Source organism: Oryctolagus cuniculus, chromosome 3, assembly GCF_964237555.1.
Source record: "Oryctolagus cuniculus chromosome 3, mOryCun1.1, whole genome shotgun sequence".
Lineage (NCBI taxonomy): Eukaryota > Metazoa > Chordata > Mammalia > Lagomorpha > Leporidae > Oryctolagus > Oryctolagus cuniculus.
In genome coordinates, this window is record NC_091434.1 from 1,598,873 (window position 1) to 1,616,662 (window position 17,790).

General features: G+C 65.9%; 1 protein-coding gene across 11 annotated transcripts in view; it reads left to right on the top strand.

Annotated features, from left to right (window-relative positions):
* The window catches only part of HDAC4 (histone deacetylase 4), a 268,181-nt gene that overhangs the window by 192,653 nt on the left and 57,738 nt on the right, over positions 1–17,790 (top strand). For 9 of the 11 annotated variants that reach the window (XM_070071474.1, XM_070071472.1, XM_070071473.1 and 6 more), the window contains 6 exons: positions 2,507–2,628; positions 7,268–7,399; positions 8,680–8,795; positions 12,285–12,401; positions 12,480–12,663; positions 15,295–15,530. In XM_070071474.1, coding sequence (XP_069927575.1) covers positions 2,507–2,628; positions 7,268–7,399; positions 8,680–8,795; positions 12,285–12,401; positions 12,480–12,663; positions 15,295–15,530 — 907 coding nt within the window. The remainder of the gene's footprint in view (positions 1–2,506; positions 2,629–7,267; positions 7,400–8,679; positions 8,796–12,284; positions 12,402–12,479; positions 12,664–15,294; positions 15,531–17,790) is intronic. The other 2 variants (XM_070071471.1, XM_070071469.1) reach the window with 1 other exon arrangement.

Below are 17,790 nucleotides of genomic sequence, written 5' to 3' on the forward strand. Positions count from 1 at the left end.
GTCTCCTGGGACACACACCGGGACGAGTGCTCCTACGGTCCCAGCACAGACCGTGCAAACTCCCAAGCTCTCATCAACCGGCGATGGTCTTGCACCCGAGGGTCCCTGTGCCCGGGAACACAGCCAGCAGCGGCGTGTCAGGTGTGTCGGACACAGCGTTTGTCCCGGGGGTCCCGGCGCATGAATCCTGAGTCAGTGGAACGCCCCCAGGGACGGAAGCACCCGGGGCCTGGGAGCTGGGCGGCTGCAGCAGGCGGGCAGCGGCTGTCCCTGGGGGGGCGCTTCCCCAGTGTCAGGTGTGTCCGAGCTCCAGCTCGCTGGTCGTTGCATGAGACGGGATGCCACCGGGACACCTCGGAGCACCTGAGAACACGGCTGGTCTGTGGAAGGCAGGACCCCCGCCGCACAGCGGGAGGCCAGGGCGTGGAAGGCGGTGTCACCGGGCATCACGAGGAGGCTGTGCTGCCCTGGGAGGAACAGACCACTGACGTTAATTCACCGCCTTCCCAGTGTGTCCTAGTGGCGACTGGAAAACTGGAGCCACACCCGCAGCTCAGTTGCGTTTTCATTGGCCTGTGCGTGAGCGACAGGCGTGTCTGTCTTGCCTCCCGGTGTGAATCTGCAGTGGTGGGGAGGGCCGCTGCCGTGGGGCGAGCGGCTGGCTCTGGCCGCAGCGTCTTCTGCAGTGCAGGTGATTTCAGCGAGAAGACAGCGGTGCTTGTCCCCCACTTTCATCGGGGCCACAGGGCTGCCTTGGAGATAACAGTGCTAGGTGGCTGCCCCGGCCCAGGCCGCACCGAGTGCCGCTGCCTTCCGGCCTTGACCTCATGCTGCCCTCCCAGGACCCGGAGTCGTGGTTGAGAAAGGCGGGATGAGCCTGGTCAGGGCTGAGTTGGCTCTGGACGGCTGCCTCGGGGTGTGGGTGTGTCTGGCCATGTGAGTGCCTGTGTGAGCTGGGGTGTTGGTGCAGCCAGGGCTGGGTCTCACTTTCCTCACACTTCCAGAACCTTCTTTACCACAGACACCGCCAGGCTGCAGCCTGGTTATGGTGGGGCCGTGGTCTCCCTTCCTGGCCCTGGACCAGGCAGAGCAGCGGGGCCCGGTCCTCAGCCAGGTGTTTGGGGAAGCTGCGCTGGGCACGCACCTGGTCACTTGCTGACTGCGAGGACTTGCAGCCGGGCACTGCCAGCAGGGGCTCAGGTCAGCTCATCTCAAGGTCTGACCGAGTGAGGATTCTGATATGGCCAGCACCTCAGCAGAGAACCCACTAGCTCTTGGAGGAACGAAGCCTTTCCAACTCTGGCTTCACTAGAAACGGACCCTGCTGTTAGATTACAGTAAGGCCGTGTCTGCTGACTTGAATTACTTATCACCGTGCGGCTAGCCATCTCTGACTCACACGTGATCCGAGGCAGGACGCGAGTGTAGACGCGGCCCCGGTCGCCACATGGCTCCAAGGACACGTTAGCAGTCGGGCGAGGATACGGTCTGGAAGCTGATGCCGTGAGAGGCCCAGCTCCGCTGGAGGCCTGGGGCTGTGCTGGTCTGAAGGTCCCGGGGCCTAGGGAGGTAGCCCCGCAATGAGGCTACCAGTGCATGGGTGCAGCTGTGCCCGTCTCAGTCCTGCCAGCGCCACTTGGGGACAGTGTGGGGGGCAGGGCCTGAAGGGGCTGCATCTTCCCGGGCCCTGTGCACTTCCCCCCTCCAGGAGGCAGACGCCCGCTGGGCCGGCAGCCCCGAGCCCGCTGGGTCCCTGTGCCCCTCAGCACCCCTGCAGGGTGCGCTCTCAGAGCCTACCGTGTGCACCTGTGTGCACTGCCGACGCATCCGGACCACTGCCGGTGCCTGAGCTGGCCTGCTGAGTGCTCAGCTAGAACACTAACGAATTCCCCCGAGGGAGCGCTTGTACTCTCGGCTCTGGTCGTTAGGCAGGTCACACCCAGCGACTCAGAAGTTGTTCAACTTGCTGTTTTCAGCAAGGCTCCACGGGCGGTGCCGCCCCAGGTCCCCGTGGGGGCGTCCTGGTGGCCGCGGCTCCTCTCCTGCTTGTCGGGATGGTGGGCAGTGCCTGGCTCGCAGGTCAGCGCCAGGGGGAGGGGCCAGAGGCTGCCAACCTGCCCCCGCCCCCGGTGGCTTAGTTCTGGGGAAGGCTCGGGAGACAGTGACTCCGCTGCAGACAGGAGCCCCAGACACCACGGCGTGCACTCCCACCTGTTTGCTCCGGCCCAGCCCCCCGAGCACAGGCCTGGCGTCGCAGGACAGACCAGAGCCGGGGGAGAGAGGCTGAGCTGCGTGCGGACCAGAGCGCTGAGCCGGCACGGAAGCTGTGGCTCCTATGCGTGCTCGGGGGTCATCCCTGTTTCCTTTTGCTTTCCGCAGGCGGTCTGGCGGGCCTGGCCAGGGGGCCGACGGCTGCGGGGGCCGTGCGCGCGGGCCACGTCCGGGCTCCGTGCAGGCCGGGCGGTGCCCTGGGGGAACGCAGCCTCAGCCTTTGCCTTTTCCCCAGGAAAACGCAGCACAGCTCCCTGGACCAGAGTTCACCGCCCCAGAGCGGGACGTCCGCCTCCTACGCCCACCCGGTGCTGGGGATGTACGACACCAAAGACGACTTCCCGCTCAGGAAGACAGGTCAGTGCGCGCCCGCCGCCGGGACGGCTGCTCGGCACGCCCCGGGGTCGCCGACCGGCACTCTCGCGTCTCCCGGCCATCCGCAAAGGGCCTGACCACACCCACATCCAGGCAAGGTGCCAGGTGTGCACCGTGGGCAGCCTCTCCGGTGGTCCCGGGCGTGGTGACCGGCGCCCTCGGTGCTCTGAGGCGCTGTGTGCGGAAGCTGGCCCTCGCTCAAGGGGTCCCCGGGAGGCTGCCCCAGCTGCCGGCAGACCAGCAGTCGGCGATGAGTGCGTCAGTTTCTTTCTGTCAGCCACACCTGGGGCGGCCGCCCGTGCCGAGACAAAGGCCGGCAGGCACAGTTTGCAGCAAAGACCCGGGAAACCCAGCATGGGGGCTGGCAGACTGGCACCTCTGTCCCATGGGGGTCGGGCAGCTGTCTGCGCCTCCCGCCCCTCCCCCCGCTTCCTGCCCCGAGCTGTGCTGCTTTGGGGATGTTGGGAAGCCGCGTCTCCGGCACCTGCTGGGGTGCAGGCCGCCTCCTCCCAGGACCGTGCCTGCACGCCGGCGGCATTCGAGCCCAGCGTGCCGTGGGGGCCTAGGGGTGCCCTCTGCAAGTCAGATTCCAGGGACTCACTCGTGTGCCCTCTGCGAGGGACAGGACCCCGGGCGACTTCCCGGGTGGCATTCTCACCGCGAAGCACCACGCGTAGACTCGTGCTCACTCTGCAGTGACGCCATGCTGGGGTTTGCCTGTCTGTACGGGGCAGGGCATGGTGGGTGGACACTGCCCCGCTGACCGCTCAGCCCGCCGTGTGTCCCTGTGGGGCCAGCTCGCCTCGAGCCCAAAGCCTCTGACGCCCTCACGGAGCAGCGTGGCCTTCCCGGGCTTCTGCACGCTCAGGGAGCTGAGGTCGCCCCCACGGCCCACATCTGCGCCAGGTCCTGCCTCTGTGGCTCAGGTTGCTGTCTGCAAAGTGCCACTGTAGGTCTGCACCCTCCTGAGACCATCAGGAGTTGTGGGAGCCTGTGTTTGCCAGGTGCATCCCCCAGGACAGTGTGGGAGAGGGGCTCGGCTCTGGCCCCTGGAAGCTCTCACTCCTGTCCCCAGCCTGTGACCGGATCCTGCCAGGCAGAGCTCCCCAGGGCCTCCCACAGGGTCCGCGATGCAGCCGGGCACGGCAGGAGCCGCTGCACTCACCTGCGGGGCTCAGGGCTCATCCGGATGCTGCCAGGCCTTCGCCACCTGCACGGCACCCAGAGCTCAGAACCAGGCTGACCCTTCTAGATCCAGGCTCCAGTCAGATGCCCTGGCCCGGTTCTGGCCCAATTTTGACTTCCTGCGAGGGACTGCACCCCTCTCCTGGGTGATGGACAGCAGGGGTCTCCGCCTCCCACCAGGTGGTGGTGCTGAGGTCCTTCCTGTGGCCCCTCTGGCCACGAGAACCCCAGCTTGTGTCTGAAGCTACCGGGCTGCTACCAGGGCCGCGTGCGTATGGAAGTGCCCGTCAAGTCCCGCTGCTCTGCGTCCAGGCCAGCTTCCTCCCAGTGCATGCTGGGAAGCAGCAGATGGCGGCTCAGGCGCTTGGGCCCCTGCTGCCCGCGGGGGAGCCCAGGAGCAGTTCTGGATTCCTGACTCTGGCCTGGCCCAACCCTCGCTGTTGCAGACACTGACGCTGTGACCCAGCGGATGGAAACGCGCTCTCTCACTCTCTCTCTGCCTTTCTAGATGAAAACAAATAAACAAAAGACGCTCCCTACGTGACTTTAAATGAAGTCTTGAAGCGTAGCACATGCAGGGACTGACTCTTACAGGGACACTCCAGTGCCTGGGGGTTCGGCTGGGCGCTCTGTCACTTAGAGTGCGGCTGCGTCATCTGCGGCTTCGTTTTTCTCTCGGAGCATCTCCGTCTTGATCTGCAGGAACCACTCTCTCTTTTTGTTTAAAATATTTATTTATTTAAGGCAGAATTGCAGAGAGGGGGAGAGAAAGATCTTTCATCCACCAGCTCACTCCCCAGATGGCTGCAACAGCTGGTGCTGGGCCAGGCTGAAGCCAGGAGCCAGGGGCTTCTTCCAGGTCTCCCACGCGGGTGCAGGGGCCTCAGGACTTGGCCATCTTCTACTGCTTTCCCAGGCCACAGCAGAGAGCTGGATCAGAAGTGGAGCAGCCGGGACTAGAACCGGTGCCCACGTGGGATACTGGTGTTGCAGGCGTTGGCTTCACCTGCTGTGCCCCAGTGCTGGCCCTAGGCAGCCATTCTTCCATTGTCCTGTGCTGATGAAACAAGGCCAAACCAGAACATGACCGTGGTCTCGCCAACGCAGCCCTCCTCCCTGCAGTTGGCAACGTCTTCGCCCTCAGCACTGAGAAGTGCACCCCAGGGAGCTCCTTGGCCAGGGTCCAGGGTGGCCCGGGACAGAAGGCCCTGTTGGCAGAACTCCCCGGCGGCCGCCACACTGGCGTGGTGTGGCTGCTGGTGGCTTCGAGGAAGCGAGATCCTAAGGCCTGTGGTCTGTTTCAAGTCGGCAACCCCAGCCTCGTCCTGAATCCTCACCCCGACGGCAGGGCCAGGCCCCCACACTGGGTGTGAACTGGGAGGAGGCTGGGGTCCTGGGACCGTGGGTGGTGCTGGGCTGCCCGGGGTCTGTGGCTGCCAACAGCAGCCCCTCAAGCTTCCGCCCTGACAAGTGTTACCCTGGCTCTGCCCTTCCCGCTGTCGCTGACACCCAAGTTCACAGCCGCCGCGCAGACACCGGCGGTCGTTTCCGATGCACGAAGTACGCTGTACGCCCACCTCACTCTTGCTCTGCACAGGCCCGGCCCTCGCAGCGGGCGTCCCGGCAGGTGGCCCCCGGCGGGGGCAGCGGTGCCGTCTGTGTGGCAGTGGGAACGGCAGGTGCGAGTGGGGTCAAGACCACAATGCCCAGGGGAAGGGGGGTCGCCTGTGTGGAGCTCACCCAGACAGGATGGCACCACGGCCTCCCTGGGAGCAGGTCAGACGCCTCCCGCTAAAGCCACAGCCTGACTTGTCGTGTGAACCTGTCAGTGCACCCCAGCCCCGCCCCCCTGTCACCACGCCCTGCCTTGAGGCTCCTCCCTGGGCCCATCAGCGTGCTCCCCCACTCACCTTGGCTGTGCACGTCTCCCAGCAGTCCACGCAAGTCCTGCGTGGAGGGAGCGTTTTGGAAGCCACGCGTGCTGGCAGATCTCTGTTCCGACATCCAGGATTGGCCGAGGGTTTGGGGGGAAGGAGCCCTCCGGAGCATTCTGGCATCGAGCCCCATTCTTTGTCCCCAGAACTGAGCCGAGAGCTCCCAGCCGCGAGGGTCTCCTGGCGCCGCTCCCCCAGACAGGACGCTTCTGCGCGGCTCCGCTGGGACCCCTCGCTGGGACCCGTCGGCGCTTCTGACCCGGGGCTTCGCGGATTGGGCGTGGGACCTTCGCCCTGTCTCTCTCCCTTTGAAGGCAGCAGCTTTGCACTCAGGGCTCGGCCTCTAAGATCTCCCTCCCCGTCTCCACGGGACGGCCGGGAGGAGCCGCCGCGAGCCTTGGCCTTTGCCCTGGCGATGCCCTCGGCGGCCCGTTGCGGACTCACAGCCCTTCCCCCAGGGGCTCCGGGCCCAGAGCAGGGCCCCCGTGCCTCAGAGCCCACCAGCCCTTCGCCGAGGCTGCCTGGTGTTTTGCTTCTGCGCTGTCAGCCGTGGGCCATCTCACGAGGCAGCCTACGGAGGGGCTGCTGTGTGGAACGGCGGGTTCATCTGCCCGTCAGCGCCGGTGTCCACATCACGGTGTTGGTGCAAGTCCCGTCATCCACTGCCGACCCGGGAAGACGACAGATGGTGACCCGAGTGCTCTGACCCTGCTGCTTATGTGGGGGACCCGGGTGGAACTCCTGGCTCCTGGCTCCTGGCTTTGGCCTGTCCAGACCTGGCTGCTGTGGCCATTTGGGGGGTGAACGAGTAGATGGAAGATCACTCTGTTCATTCTGTCACTCTGCCTTTCACGTAAGTAAATTTTTTTTAAGTTTTTTTTTTATTTATTTATTTGACAGGTAGAGTTATAGACAATGAGAGAGAGACAGAGAGAAAGGTTTTCCTTCCGTTGGTTCACCCCCCAAATGGCCGCTACGGCCAGAGCTATGCGGATCCAAAGCCAGGAGCCGGGTGCTCCACGTGGGTGCAGGGCCCAAGCACTTGGGCCATCCTCCACTGCCTTCCTGGGCCACAGCAGAGAGCTGGACAGGCGGAGGATTAGCCAAGTGAGCCATGGCGCCAGCCCCGTAAATTAATGTTTTAAAGTGTATGGTTCAGGTAATATTGTTCATGGGCCTCAAGTCATCCCTTGTTTGTCATTTTCCCAGATCTTGGAGCAGCACTGCTTTAAAGATATGGGTACATTGTTTAGGAGAATATTACGTGAGAGATGTTGCCTTTATGCTGCTGGCACACCTCGCCCGTTCCCCGTCATGACCACTAAGTCAGACGTCACCCACACGTGGGGACTCCGTGTCCACACAAGTGCAGCCCACGCTCCCGTGTGCCTGCCTGTCACTGCCAGCAGATGTTGCCCACAGTGCGTGTCGCTGAACTGCCCGCAAGATGCCCGTGAATCCAGCTGGCCCGCATGTCGTAACCACATCTCCTGTGTGTGCAGCTTCTGAACCCAACTTGAAACTGCGGTCCCGGCTCAAGCAGAAAGTGGCCGAGAGGCGGAGCAGCCCCCTGCTGCGCAGGAAGGATGGGCCAGTGGTCACCGCTCTCAAAAAGCGTCCGTTGGATGTCACAGGTATGGCGGGTGCGTGGGCGCCTGTGTCACCGCAGCTGTTCCCGGAGCCTCTGGACACTCAGTCTGCCTGACATGCTTGGCCACGTGCAGTCCTGGGCCCCTCGTGCCAGGTCCGCAAGGCCTGGCCACCCAGGCTCGGCGACCCGGAGTCCCTCGCCAAGTCCCTGCTCCAGCGCCAGCTGCACAGCGCTGCGGTTTCCCGGGCAGCACCAGGGCAGGGCTGTGAGCTGGTGCGGCACTGTGGGCATGTCTGCAGGGGCTGGGTGGGTCTCCCCTGCCCCGGCGGTGGTGAACCGGTGTTCCTGCCCGCTCACCGCCCCCCTGCTCCGTGGTCGCAGTCAGAGTCACTGGACGGTCCTGGAGTCTTCTCCCGCCAGTGCACCGTGCCTGAGCACAGGAGAAATTGCGGTGTAGCCCGCGGAAGACCTGCTGCCACCGCGGCAGCGCCCCCTGGTGGTGCACTCCCGGAATGTTCCAAGCATGCAGCTCGCATTGCCCTTCCTTTGGAAACTTGGCCCCAGGTGCTGCTGTTACTAAGCAGCCATTAAACCCAACTTCAGAAGCCTGGAGCCTTGTTAACATTGAGAGCCACAGAGACCTCGGCTGCGTGGCAGCAGCAGTAGTGGCTGCCGTGGCCAAGAGAGGGAGCTTGGTGCTGAGTGTGGCTTCCCCGGCCACACGGCTCTCGCTGGCACCGGGGCTGAGCCGCTCCGAGGGCGAAAGGCTCCTTACGCTTGTGGACCGCAAGGACAAAGCCCAGACGCCGCTGGCTGCGTCTGCGCCCGCACCTGGTGCTGTGCTGCACACGAGCTCAAGTTCAGAGCGCCAGCAGCGGGCGGCCTGGTTTCGAAGTGAGTTTTTCTGGAGAGCGCAGTGCATGTGACCTTTCACCGCTCAGTCATTTGCTCTGTGCTTCCTGGTCTTCTGTGGTTAGAACGTGGCGGTGGCTGAGAGCTTATCTCCCTGGGACTTGAATAGCTCCTGCAGTTCAGGAGGCAGACGACGGCTCCCCGTGTGTATCCTGAGCCCCTGACGGGGCTTGCTGGAGCGTGAGCTCCGCAGACTCATGCGGACAGCAGGGCGGGCCTGAGACTCGGGGCGCTGGCCGCAGGCTCCCTGTGCAGAAGCACAGGCGTGTCCCTCCTGTCGGGTTTCCACAGTCCCAAGCCCACAGCAGGCGTCCCGGCAGGCCGGCGCCGCTGGGCTGCAGGTGAGCTGCGCCGTGCCCTGCGGGGACCCGTTGCTCAGGCCGCGCTCACCGGACGTTTCTGCCCCACCAGACTCTGCGTGCAGCAGCGCCCCGGGCTCCGGGCCCAGCTCGCCCAACAACAACAGCTCTGGGAACGTCAGCACGGAGAACGGCGGCGTGCCGGCCGCACCCAGCATCCCCACTGAGGTCAGTGCCGTGTCTGCTGCGTCGCGTTTGCTGCTGCCCTCCCCGGGGGCGACTTCAAGTGCCTGCCTGGCTCCCCCTGGGGCCGCGGGGTGTGTGCAGGAGTGGCCAGGCCACCGCTCTGAGCCCGACGTGGTGCCTGACCTCTTCCAGAGCGTGTTTCAGACGGCCTCATACCAGCCTGGGTGCCCACAGCGCCCTGGGCAGCAGCAGGGCCCTCCAGGAGGCCCTGGGTGCACGGGAACCCTTGCGGAGTGAGAGCGTTCATGGCTGTTGTGTGTTGAAAAAGCCACAAATTAACATGTCGACCAACAATCCACGGGTCGGGTCGGGGAGAGCTGGAGGGCAGCCAGGGATCGAGACCTGCGCCCCGTCCTTCCTCAGCCGCCCAGTGCTGCACGGAGGGCCCTGGAATCCCCCGCAGTGCCGATGGCAGAGCTGGGAGCGGAGTGGGGAGGAGGCCGGCTGTGGGCCGTGCCCTCAGTCACAGCCAGGGTGAGCCTGGGCACGGCTCCCATCACCTGGACCCTTCACACCCTGCCCTTACTTCACGAGGGTCTCTGACGTCCTGGGCCCGGGCCAAGCGAGAACATGCCAGGAGGTGGCCGAGGCCCACTCAGCTCAGCGCCCAGGGCTATCAGGGCAAGGCCCTCCGCGAGGGCCCCAGAGGGCGGCCCGGGCAGCGAGCCTTCCGACACCATGAGCCTTGGATGCCGTGTGCCCGCGGCGGGCGCTCTGTGTGCTCCTGACTCCCTCGGATGCATGTGCCCGCGGCGGGCGCTCTGTGTGCTCCTGACTCCCTCGGATGCCGTGTGCCCGTGGTGGGCGCTCTGTGTGCCCGTAGGTGGGGCGCTCTGTGTGCCCGCGGTGGGCGCTCTGTGTGCCCGTAGGTGGGGCGCTCTGTGTGCCCGCGGCGGGCGCTCTGTGTGCTCCTGACTCCCTCGGATGCCGTGTGCCCGCGGCGGGCGCTCTGTGTGCTCCTGACTCCCTCGGATGCCGTGTGCCTGCAGCGGGCGCTCTGTGTGCCCGTAGGTGGGGCGCTCTGTGTGCCCACAGCGGGCGCTCTGTGTGCTCCTGACTCCCTCGGATGCCGTGTGCCCGCGGCAGGTGCTCTGTGTGCTCCTGACTCCCTCGGATGCCGTGTGCCTGCAGCGGGCGCTCTGTGTGCTCCTGACTCCCTCGGATGCCGTGTGCCTGCGGCGGGCGCTCTGTGTGCTCCTGACTCCCTCGGATGCCGTGTGCCTGCGGCGGGCGCTCTGTGTGCTCCTGACTCCCTCGGATGCCGTGTGCCTGCGGCGGGCGCTCTGTGTGCTCCTGACTCCCTCGGATGCCGTGTGCCTGCAGCGGGCGCTCTGTGTGCCCGTAGGTGGGGCGCTCTGTGTGCCCGTAGGTGGGGCGCTCTGTGTGCTCGTGGCTCCCGGAGGCTATCACGCACTACACACGGGTGTTTCGTCTCCTTTCCCGACTACTGAAAGGAATCCCGTCCCCCCAGGTGCCATCCCCTGGGGACAGGCAGGGCCCAGTGCTCGCTGGACCTCGAGGCAGGACGACGTGGTGACGCGAGGTTGCAGCTGGCTCTGGTATGGCCTCTGCCCTCCGCGCCACCGGTCAAGCACTCACTTAGATCATTGAACATTGTAACCGTCCTCCTCTGTAAGACCGAGGCCGTGGCTGACACCGACTGCGATAGCCTGAGACTTGCGCCTGAGGCGTGGTGCTAACCCGGGTCCCGCCTTGCTCACGCGGCCAGCGGCGCTGATGCGATTCGGTGTGGTGATTCCTACAGTGTTAGTGCTGCAGCCGCGCGTGTCGAGTGGATGCACGAGGCCTCGGTTTCTGCTGTGCGCTCTTTTCTGCAAACGCTGTGACGTGTACGTGAAGCTGCTGTAAACTAGCAACACGGAGAAATCCCGGACGTGTGGGAGAGCGGTGGTCGGGTCCTGGGCGCGTTTCCATTACAACACGGAGCGCGTCCTTCGCGGACTTCAGACCTCATTAGAAATGGACACGGCTCGGAACTTTCTACTGTTCCTGGCCAAGGCTGGCGCGTCCTTCCTGTGGATCTGGGAGCAGCAGGCTGCCCAGCGGCAGGCACAGCGGGCGCAGGGCCCCGGTCTGTGTGCACCTGCTTTGTCTCTGAGCCTGAAGGGCTGGTGTACTTGGGAGGCCCCGGGCCAGAGAGGCTCAGCCTCCCCCAGCCCTGCAGGTGGCACCTGGCTCCACGCGAGCCCCAGGGCTGCTCTGACTTCCCAGGGACCCTGCTGCTGCGGTCCTTTGCGGAGTGAACCAGCGGGTGGAAGACCTCTTTCTGTCTCTCCCTCTCTCTGCGTAGCTCTGCTTTTCAGATGAAATAAGAGATCTTTAGGAGAACAGGAAAGCAAGGCGCGTGGGGCTGTGGAGGTGCGGAAGGGACAGCTGGGCTGACCTGTGGCCACCCGTCCTCCCGGGGAGGAGGACGCGGGTTTCCACCAGGGCTGCAGGCTGCTCGCGTTCTGGTAACTTTCCTTTCCTAAAAGCTTCCTCGGCGAAACTCAGAATGTTCAGTGTCTCTCCTCGGTGACTCAGGCCGCCGCGAGCCGAGCGAGCACACTGGCCACTGAGGTCGCTGGCTGCGGCGCCCGCCGGCTGCGTCAGGGCACTGTCCTCTGCCGGCGAGCGCCGCCGAGCTCCGCTGTGCAGGGCCACCTGCCCTCTGCCCAGCTCTGGCCACGCCAGGCCCCAGCAGCCTCCCCCAGCTCTGACCCTGCGCTCTGGCTCCTGCAGGACGTGTCTGAGCCCGTGGCTTTAGAAGCACGTTATTCTGGGAGCTGAGCGCGCTGAGCGCTGTCCGTGGACTCCCCGGCACCCCCAGGCCTCAGTCAGCACCACCCAGAGGCTGTGGAGCTCCGCCCCCGTCCCCGTCACCTCCCAGCTGTATGCTAACGGAGTCAAAGGTCGGAGCGTTCTTAGGTTCCAACATAGATCGCGAGTGGTCCTACGGAAAGAGCTCATCCAGCCGGTGCGAGGCTGTGTGTCCCTGGGCCCACGTGGTATCACCGCCGTGACACAGCGTGGGTGTAGGTGACGGGGCTGTGGAGCTGTCCGTTGCCCCGGGGGCTGCGCCGTGCCTTTGTCCCGGGTCACCTCCGTCCTGCACACTGCCAGCACGGCCGGCACCATTGTCTCCTCCCGTATGCTGGGAATCTGGCTGGTGCTCACTGATTCCTCTCTGGTTTCTGACTTAGACGCCACAACGGGGAGGCCATGGCCACGTTCAGGTACGGACGGGTTGTTCCACGCCCTCTGCAGGCTGGACTGCCTCTGCTCGTATCAGCACAGGGGATAGGGAGCCCGGCCAGGAGCGCAGCCACCCCGAGCCGCCGTGTGCGTTTCCGGTCTCCTGCCGTGTGTTCAGCCTGGCTTCACACCAGGTGTCGGGACCAGTGCGGTGTCGCCGTCATTCCCCCGGGCGGTGCTGCTGTGGGTGACAACCATCCTGGCTTCTGTCCGCAGGCCAGCTTGGCGCCCAGGCTTGTGACGAGAGAAGGCTCTGTGGCCCCGCTCCCTCTCTACACGTCGCCATCCCTGCCCAACATCACCTTAGGACTTCCGGCCACCGGCCCGTCTGCTGTAAGTGCTCCCCGCAGGGCCGCGTGCGGGGCTGGCCGGCCCGGCCCGCAGCTGCAGCTTCCCGGCTCTGCCTTGCAGGGCGCAGCGGCCCAGCAGGACACCGAGAGGCTGGCGCTCCCCGCCCTGCAGCAGCGGATCTCCCTGTTCCCTGGCAGCCACCTCGCCCCCTACCTGAGCACCTCGCCCCTGGAGCGGGACGGCGGGGCAGCCCACAGCCCCCTTCTGCAGCACATGGTGTTGCTGGAGCAGCCGCCCGTGACAGGTGAGTGCCTGCAGGACGCAGGGGAGGGCCTGGCGCCCGACTGTCGTGCCGCCCAGCCGCCTCCCCCGCCCCGGGCACCCGCCAGGCTCGGGTGCCAGGCCAGGTGGATGGCCCGTGTGTGCTGAGACCTCGGCCGATCGACCCCAGCTCCCACTGCCGTCTGAGAACAGGCCTTTCCAGGGACGAGGCGACCCTCGACCCCGTGGAGGCAGCGCAGGGTCACGGACGCGCCCGTTTCCTCTGTGGATCGGTTCCCATCCCCGGGTCGCTGAAGTCAGCCGTGGCTGGGTTCTGAACCTCCTTCTTGACACAGTTAAGGTCACAGCTCCCGGGGAGCTGTTGTGGGGAGAAGCAGTGGTGCTGTGGGAAGTGGCGGTGACAGCTGCCTGTAGACAGGTGGGGAGGGCGCGCGTTTGCCTGTCTTTCTGACTGTGTGTCAAACGGCAGCCTCCGCAGAGACGAGAGAGACACTAGGAGAGGAAGGGCCATGGGGGCTCCCAGGAGCCACCACCCTGACGGCGCTGCTGCCCTGCCCGCCCAGGCTCCGGGGTCCCTGAGCAGAGTCCACCAGGCAGCCACCGCCTCCCAGGACAGACCTGAAGCCCTGCAGCCCCCCCCCCCCCCCAGTGCAAGGACGCAAGGACGCCTCAGGCAGATGCCCACTCGGGGCCACCAGGAGCTGGTGTCCTCACACCCATCGGTCCTGCCTGACCGAGGGGCTGCCGCACTCCTGAGCGTGGCTGCCGGGGAGACTCCTAAACCAGCAACGTGCCGCAGGAAGCATGAGCTGTCCCGGTGTGCTGTGACCAGTGCAACAGGGAAAACGTGGACCTTGCTGAAGGCCTGTGAGCGACGGACATGAGCAGCTTGCACGTAGACATGACGCAGACGCAGGGGAAACAGCAGCTCCTCTCAATGCAGGTTCTTTTCCCTTAGAAACACGGGCAGGGGACCGTGGCACGCCAGCACCCTCCATGGCAGGTGAGGGTGGGCTGTGTTAGCGCCCTCCATGGCAGGTGAGGGTGGGCTGTGTTAGCGCCCTCCATGGCAGGTGAGGGTGGGCTGTGTTAGCGCCCTCCATGGCAGGTGAGGGTGGGCTGTGTTAGCACCCTCCGTGGGCAGGTGAGGGTGGGCTGTGTTAGCACCCTCCATGGCAGGTGAGGGTGGGCTGTGTTAGCACCCTCCATGGCAGGTGAGGGTGGGCTGTGTTAGCGCCCTCCGTGGGCAGGTGAGGGTGGGCTGTGTTAGCGCCCTCCATGGCAGGTGAGGGTGGGCTGTGTTAGCACCCTCCGTGGGCAGGTGAGGGTGGGCTGTGTTAGCGCCCTCCATGGCAGGTGAGGGTGGGCTGTGTTAGCGCCCTCCATGGCAGGTGAGGGTGGGCTGTGTTAGCGCCCTCCGTGGGCAGGTGAGGGTGGGCTGTGTTAGCGCCCTCCATGGCAGGTGAGGGTGGGCTGTGTTAGCGCCCTCCATGGCAGGTGAGGGTGGGCTGTGTTAGCGCCCTCCATGGCAGGTGAGGGTGGGCTGTGTTAGCGCCCTCCATGGCAGGTGAGGGTGGGCTGTGTTAGCGCCCTCCATGGCAGGTGAGGGTGGGCTGTGTTAGCGCCCTCCATGGCAGGTGAGGGTGGGCTGTGTTAGCGCCCTCCATGGGCAGGTGAGGGTGGGCTGTGTTAGCGCCCTCCATGGCAGGTGAGGGTGTGATGTGTTAGCGCCCTCCTTGGGCAGGTGAGGGTGGGCTGTGTTAGCGCCCTCCATGGCAGGTGAGGGTGGGCTGTGTTAGCGCCCTCCATGGCAGGTGAGGGTGGGCTGTGTTAGCGCCCTCCGTGGGCAGGTGAGGGTGTGATGTGTTAGCGCCCTCCATGGCAGGTGAGGGTGGGCTGTGTTAGCGCCCTCCATGGGCAGGTGAGGGTGGGCTGTGTTAGCGCCCTCCATGGCAGGTGAGGGTGTGATGTGTTAGCGCCCTCCGTGGGCAGGTGAGGGCGGGCTGTGTTAGCGCCCTCCATGGCAGGTGAGGGTGGGCTGTGCCAGCACCCTCCATGGCAGGTGAGGGTGGGCTGTGTTAGCGCCCTCCATGGGCAGGTGAGGGTGTGATGTGTTATCACCCTCCGTGGGCAGGTGAGGACGTGATGTGCCAGCACCCTCCATGGCAGGTGAGGACGTGATGTGCCAGCACCTCCTGCCCCAGGCAGGTGTCAGTGTGCAGCCTGGGCACTGAGCCTTAGTACCTGAAGGGTCTTGCTGGCATCTTGCAGGAATCAGCGCTGAGAGAGACCCTTGGGATGACTTGAGCCCTGGGACAATGCTTTTTTGCATCTTTGCTTAGGAAGAGCCACGGTGGAGGCCACCAGAGCAGTGGTAGCCTCCTGGGCACAGCCTCTCCCTGATCAAAGCCAACCATCTGGCGCCTGTGGTTGGCTGAGAGGTAGTGTGGCCGTCGCTGCCTTGCCCCAGGCGTCAGTCTGCACCCCCGAAGCCCAGGCACAGGCCCCGGGCGGCGGGACAGCCCAGAGCGGCGGGCAGCGGGCGCCAGGGCTGGCAGGTGCGTGCTGTGGTCGCCATCACTCACTCAACGGCCTTCTCCCTCCCCTCTTCTTCCTCTTCCCCTCTGCTGTTTTTCCTCCATGTTATCTTCAGACTGGTATCTTTCAGGCCTGGGAGCACTGCCCCTCCACACACAGCCCCTGGTTGGTGCAGACCGGGTGTCCCCATCCATCCACAAGCTGCGGCAGCACCGCCCGCTGGGGCGCACGCAGTCGGCGCCGCTGCCGCAGAACGCGCAGGCGCTGCAGCACCTGGTCATCCAGCAGCAGCACCAGCAGTTCCTGGAGAAGCACAAGCAGCAGTTCCAGCAGCAGCTGCACCTGAACAAGGTGGGTCGCGCCTCCTGCCCCGCGAGCGGGCGCCCGTCCGCAGCGGGTCCGCGCCCTGCGTGTGGCCGTGGGCCGTCCAAGGCCCTTACCAAGCGTGTCTTGAAGTCCCGACCTCACCAGGGTGTGTCTCCCAGGCTCGTCCTCCGAGCCGTTGCACACGCGGCCATTCGCCCCAGGCGTCGTGTGGCCAGAGGTGGGTGGGCCCGGCCAGCCCACAGGCCGGCACCTGCAGAAGGAAGTCTCGGGGTGGCGTGGCTCGGCTCGGCCGGGGGACGCGGTGGGAAAGGCTGGGTTGGGCACTGGGCGAGGAAGGGAGGGGCCGGTTTGCAGCAGAGCACTGGGCGTTGGCGTGGCGGAGCTGCCTCGGCCAGAGCGTGAAGCCACACGAGGGAAGCTCAGAGAGCCCTGGGGGTGGGTCCCGAGGTCAGTTGACTTTGGCCGGCTCTTCTTTGAAATCACAACACGCATTTCCCGTGACCTGCTGAAGGCCCCTGCTCTGCGTGGGTTTCAAAAATCTGTTGCTCCAAAATAAACGGACTGCGTTCCACACTCCACGGACTCAGAGCTGTGCGTGGCTGTCCACACAGACACTCGTGTACGGCTGCCCACAGCGGCCCAGCAGTGGGAGCAGCAGGAGCCCATCCAGGGCAGTGGTCACTGCAGTGTGGAATGTCCACAGAGGCGTCACACACCCGGGCAGTGGTCACTGCGGCGTGGAATGTCCACAGAGGCGTCACACACCCGGGCAGTGGTCACTGCGGCGTGGAATGTCCACAGAGGCGTCACACACCTGGGCAGTGGTCACTGCAGTGTGGCCACAGTCCACAGAGGCGTCACACACCCGGGCAGTGGCCACTGCGGCGTGGAATGTCCACGCAGTGGCCATCAGTTACGGAAGCAGGGAAGCACTGAGTTATAGCACCGGAGCCCTGAGAACTCCAGTTCTGCGATGTCCAGGGTGGGCAGGCCCGCGGGCGGGGGTGGCTGTGGGGCAGCATCTCCCCAGGTGTTGAGTGCGCTCTGAGTCAGTGCCGGTGTGCGCGCCCTGAGGACCGCGTCCGGCCCAGCCTCAGTCAGTGCTGGTGTGCGTGGTGTGTGTGCCCCGAGGACCGCGTCCGGCCCAGCCTCAGTCAGTGCCGGTGTGCCGGTGTGCGCGCCCCGAGGACCGCGTCCGGCCCAGCCTCAGTCAGTGCCGGTGTGCCGGTGTGCTTGCCCCGAGGACCGCGTCCGGCCCAGCCTCAGTCAGTGCTGGTGTGCCGGTGTGCTTGCCCCGAGGACCGCGTCCGGCCCAGCCTCAGTCAGTGCTGGTGTGCCGGTGTGCGCGCCCCGAGGACCGCGTCCGGCCCAGCCTCACTCAGTGCCGGTGTGCCGGTGTGCTCGCCCCGAGGACCGCGTCCGGCCCAGCCTCAGTCAGTGCTGGTGTGCCGGTGTGCGCGCCCCGAGGACCGCGTCCGGCCCAGCCTCGGTCAGTGCCAGTGTGCGCGGTGTGCGTGCCCGAGGACCGCGTCCGGCCCAGCCTCAGTCAGTGCCGGTGTGCCAGTGTGCGCGCCCCGAGGACCGCGCCCGGCCCAGCCTCAGTCAGTGCCGGTGTGCCGGTGTGCTCGCCCCGAGGACCGCGCCCGGCCCAGCCTCAGTCAGTGCTGGTGTGCCGGTGTGCTTGCCCCGAGGACCGCGCCCGGCCCAGCCTCAGTCAGTGCTGGTGTGCCGGTGTGCTTGCCCCGAGGACCGCGTCCGGCCCAGCCTCGGTCAGTGCCAGTGTGCGCGGTGTGCGTGCCCGAGGACCGCGTCCGGCCCAGCCTCAGTCAGTGCCGGTGTGCCAGTGTGCGCGCCCCGAGGACCGCGCCCGGCCCAGCCTCAGTCAGTGCCGGTGTGCCGGTGTGCTCGCCCCGAGGACCGCGCCCGGCCCAGCCTCAGTCAGTGCCGGTGTGCCGGTGTGCTTGCCCCGAGGACCGCGTCCGGCCCAGCCTCAGTCAGTGCCGGTGTGCCGGTGTGCTCGCCCCGAGGACCGCGTCCGGCCCAGCCTCAGTCAGTGCCGGTGTGCCGGTGTGCTTGCCCCGAGGACCGCGTCCGGCCCAGCCTCAGTCAGTGCTGGTGTGCGCGGTGTGCGCGCCCCGAGGTCCGCGTCCGGCCCAGCCTCAGTCAGTGCCGGTGTGCCAGTGTGCGCGCCCCGAGGACCGCGTCCGGCCCAGCCTCAGTCAGTGCCGGTGTGCCAGTGTGCTCGCCCCGAGGACCGCGTCCGGCCCAGCCTGTCAGTGCTGGT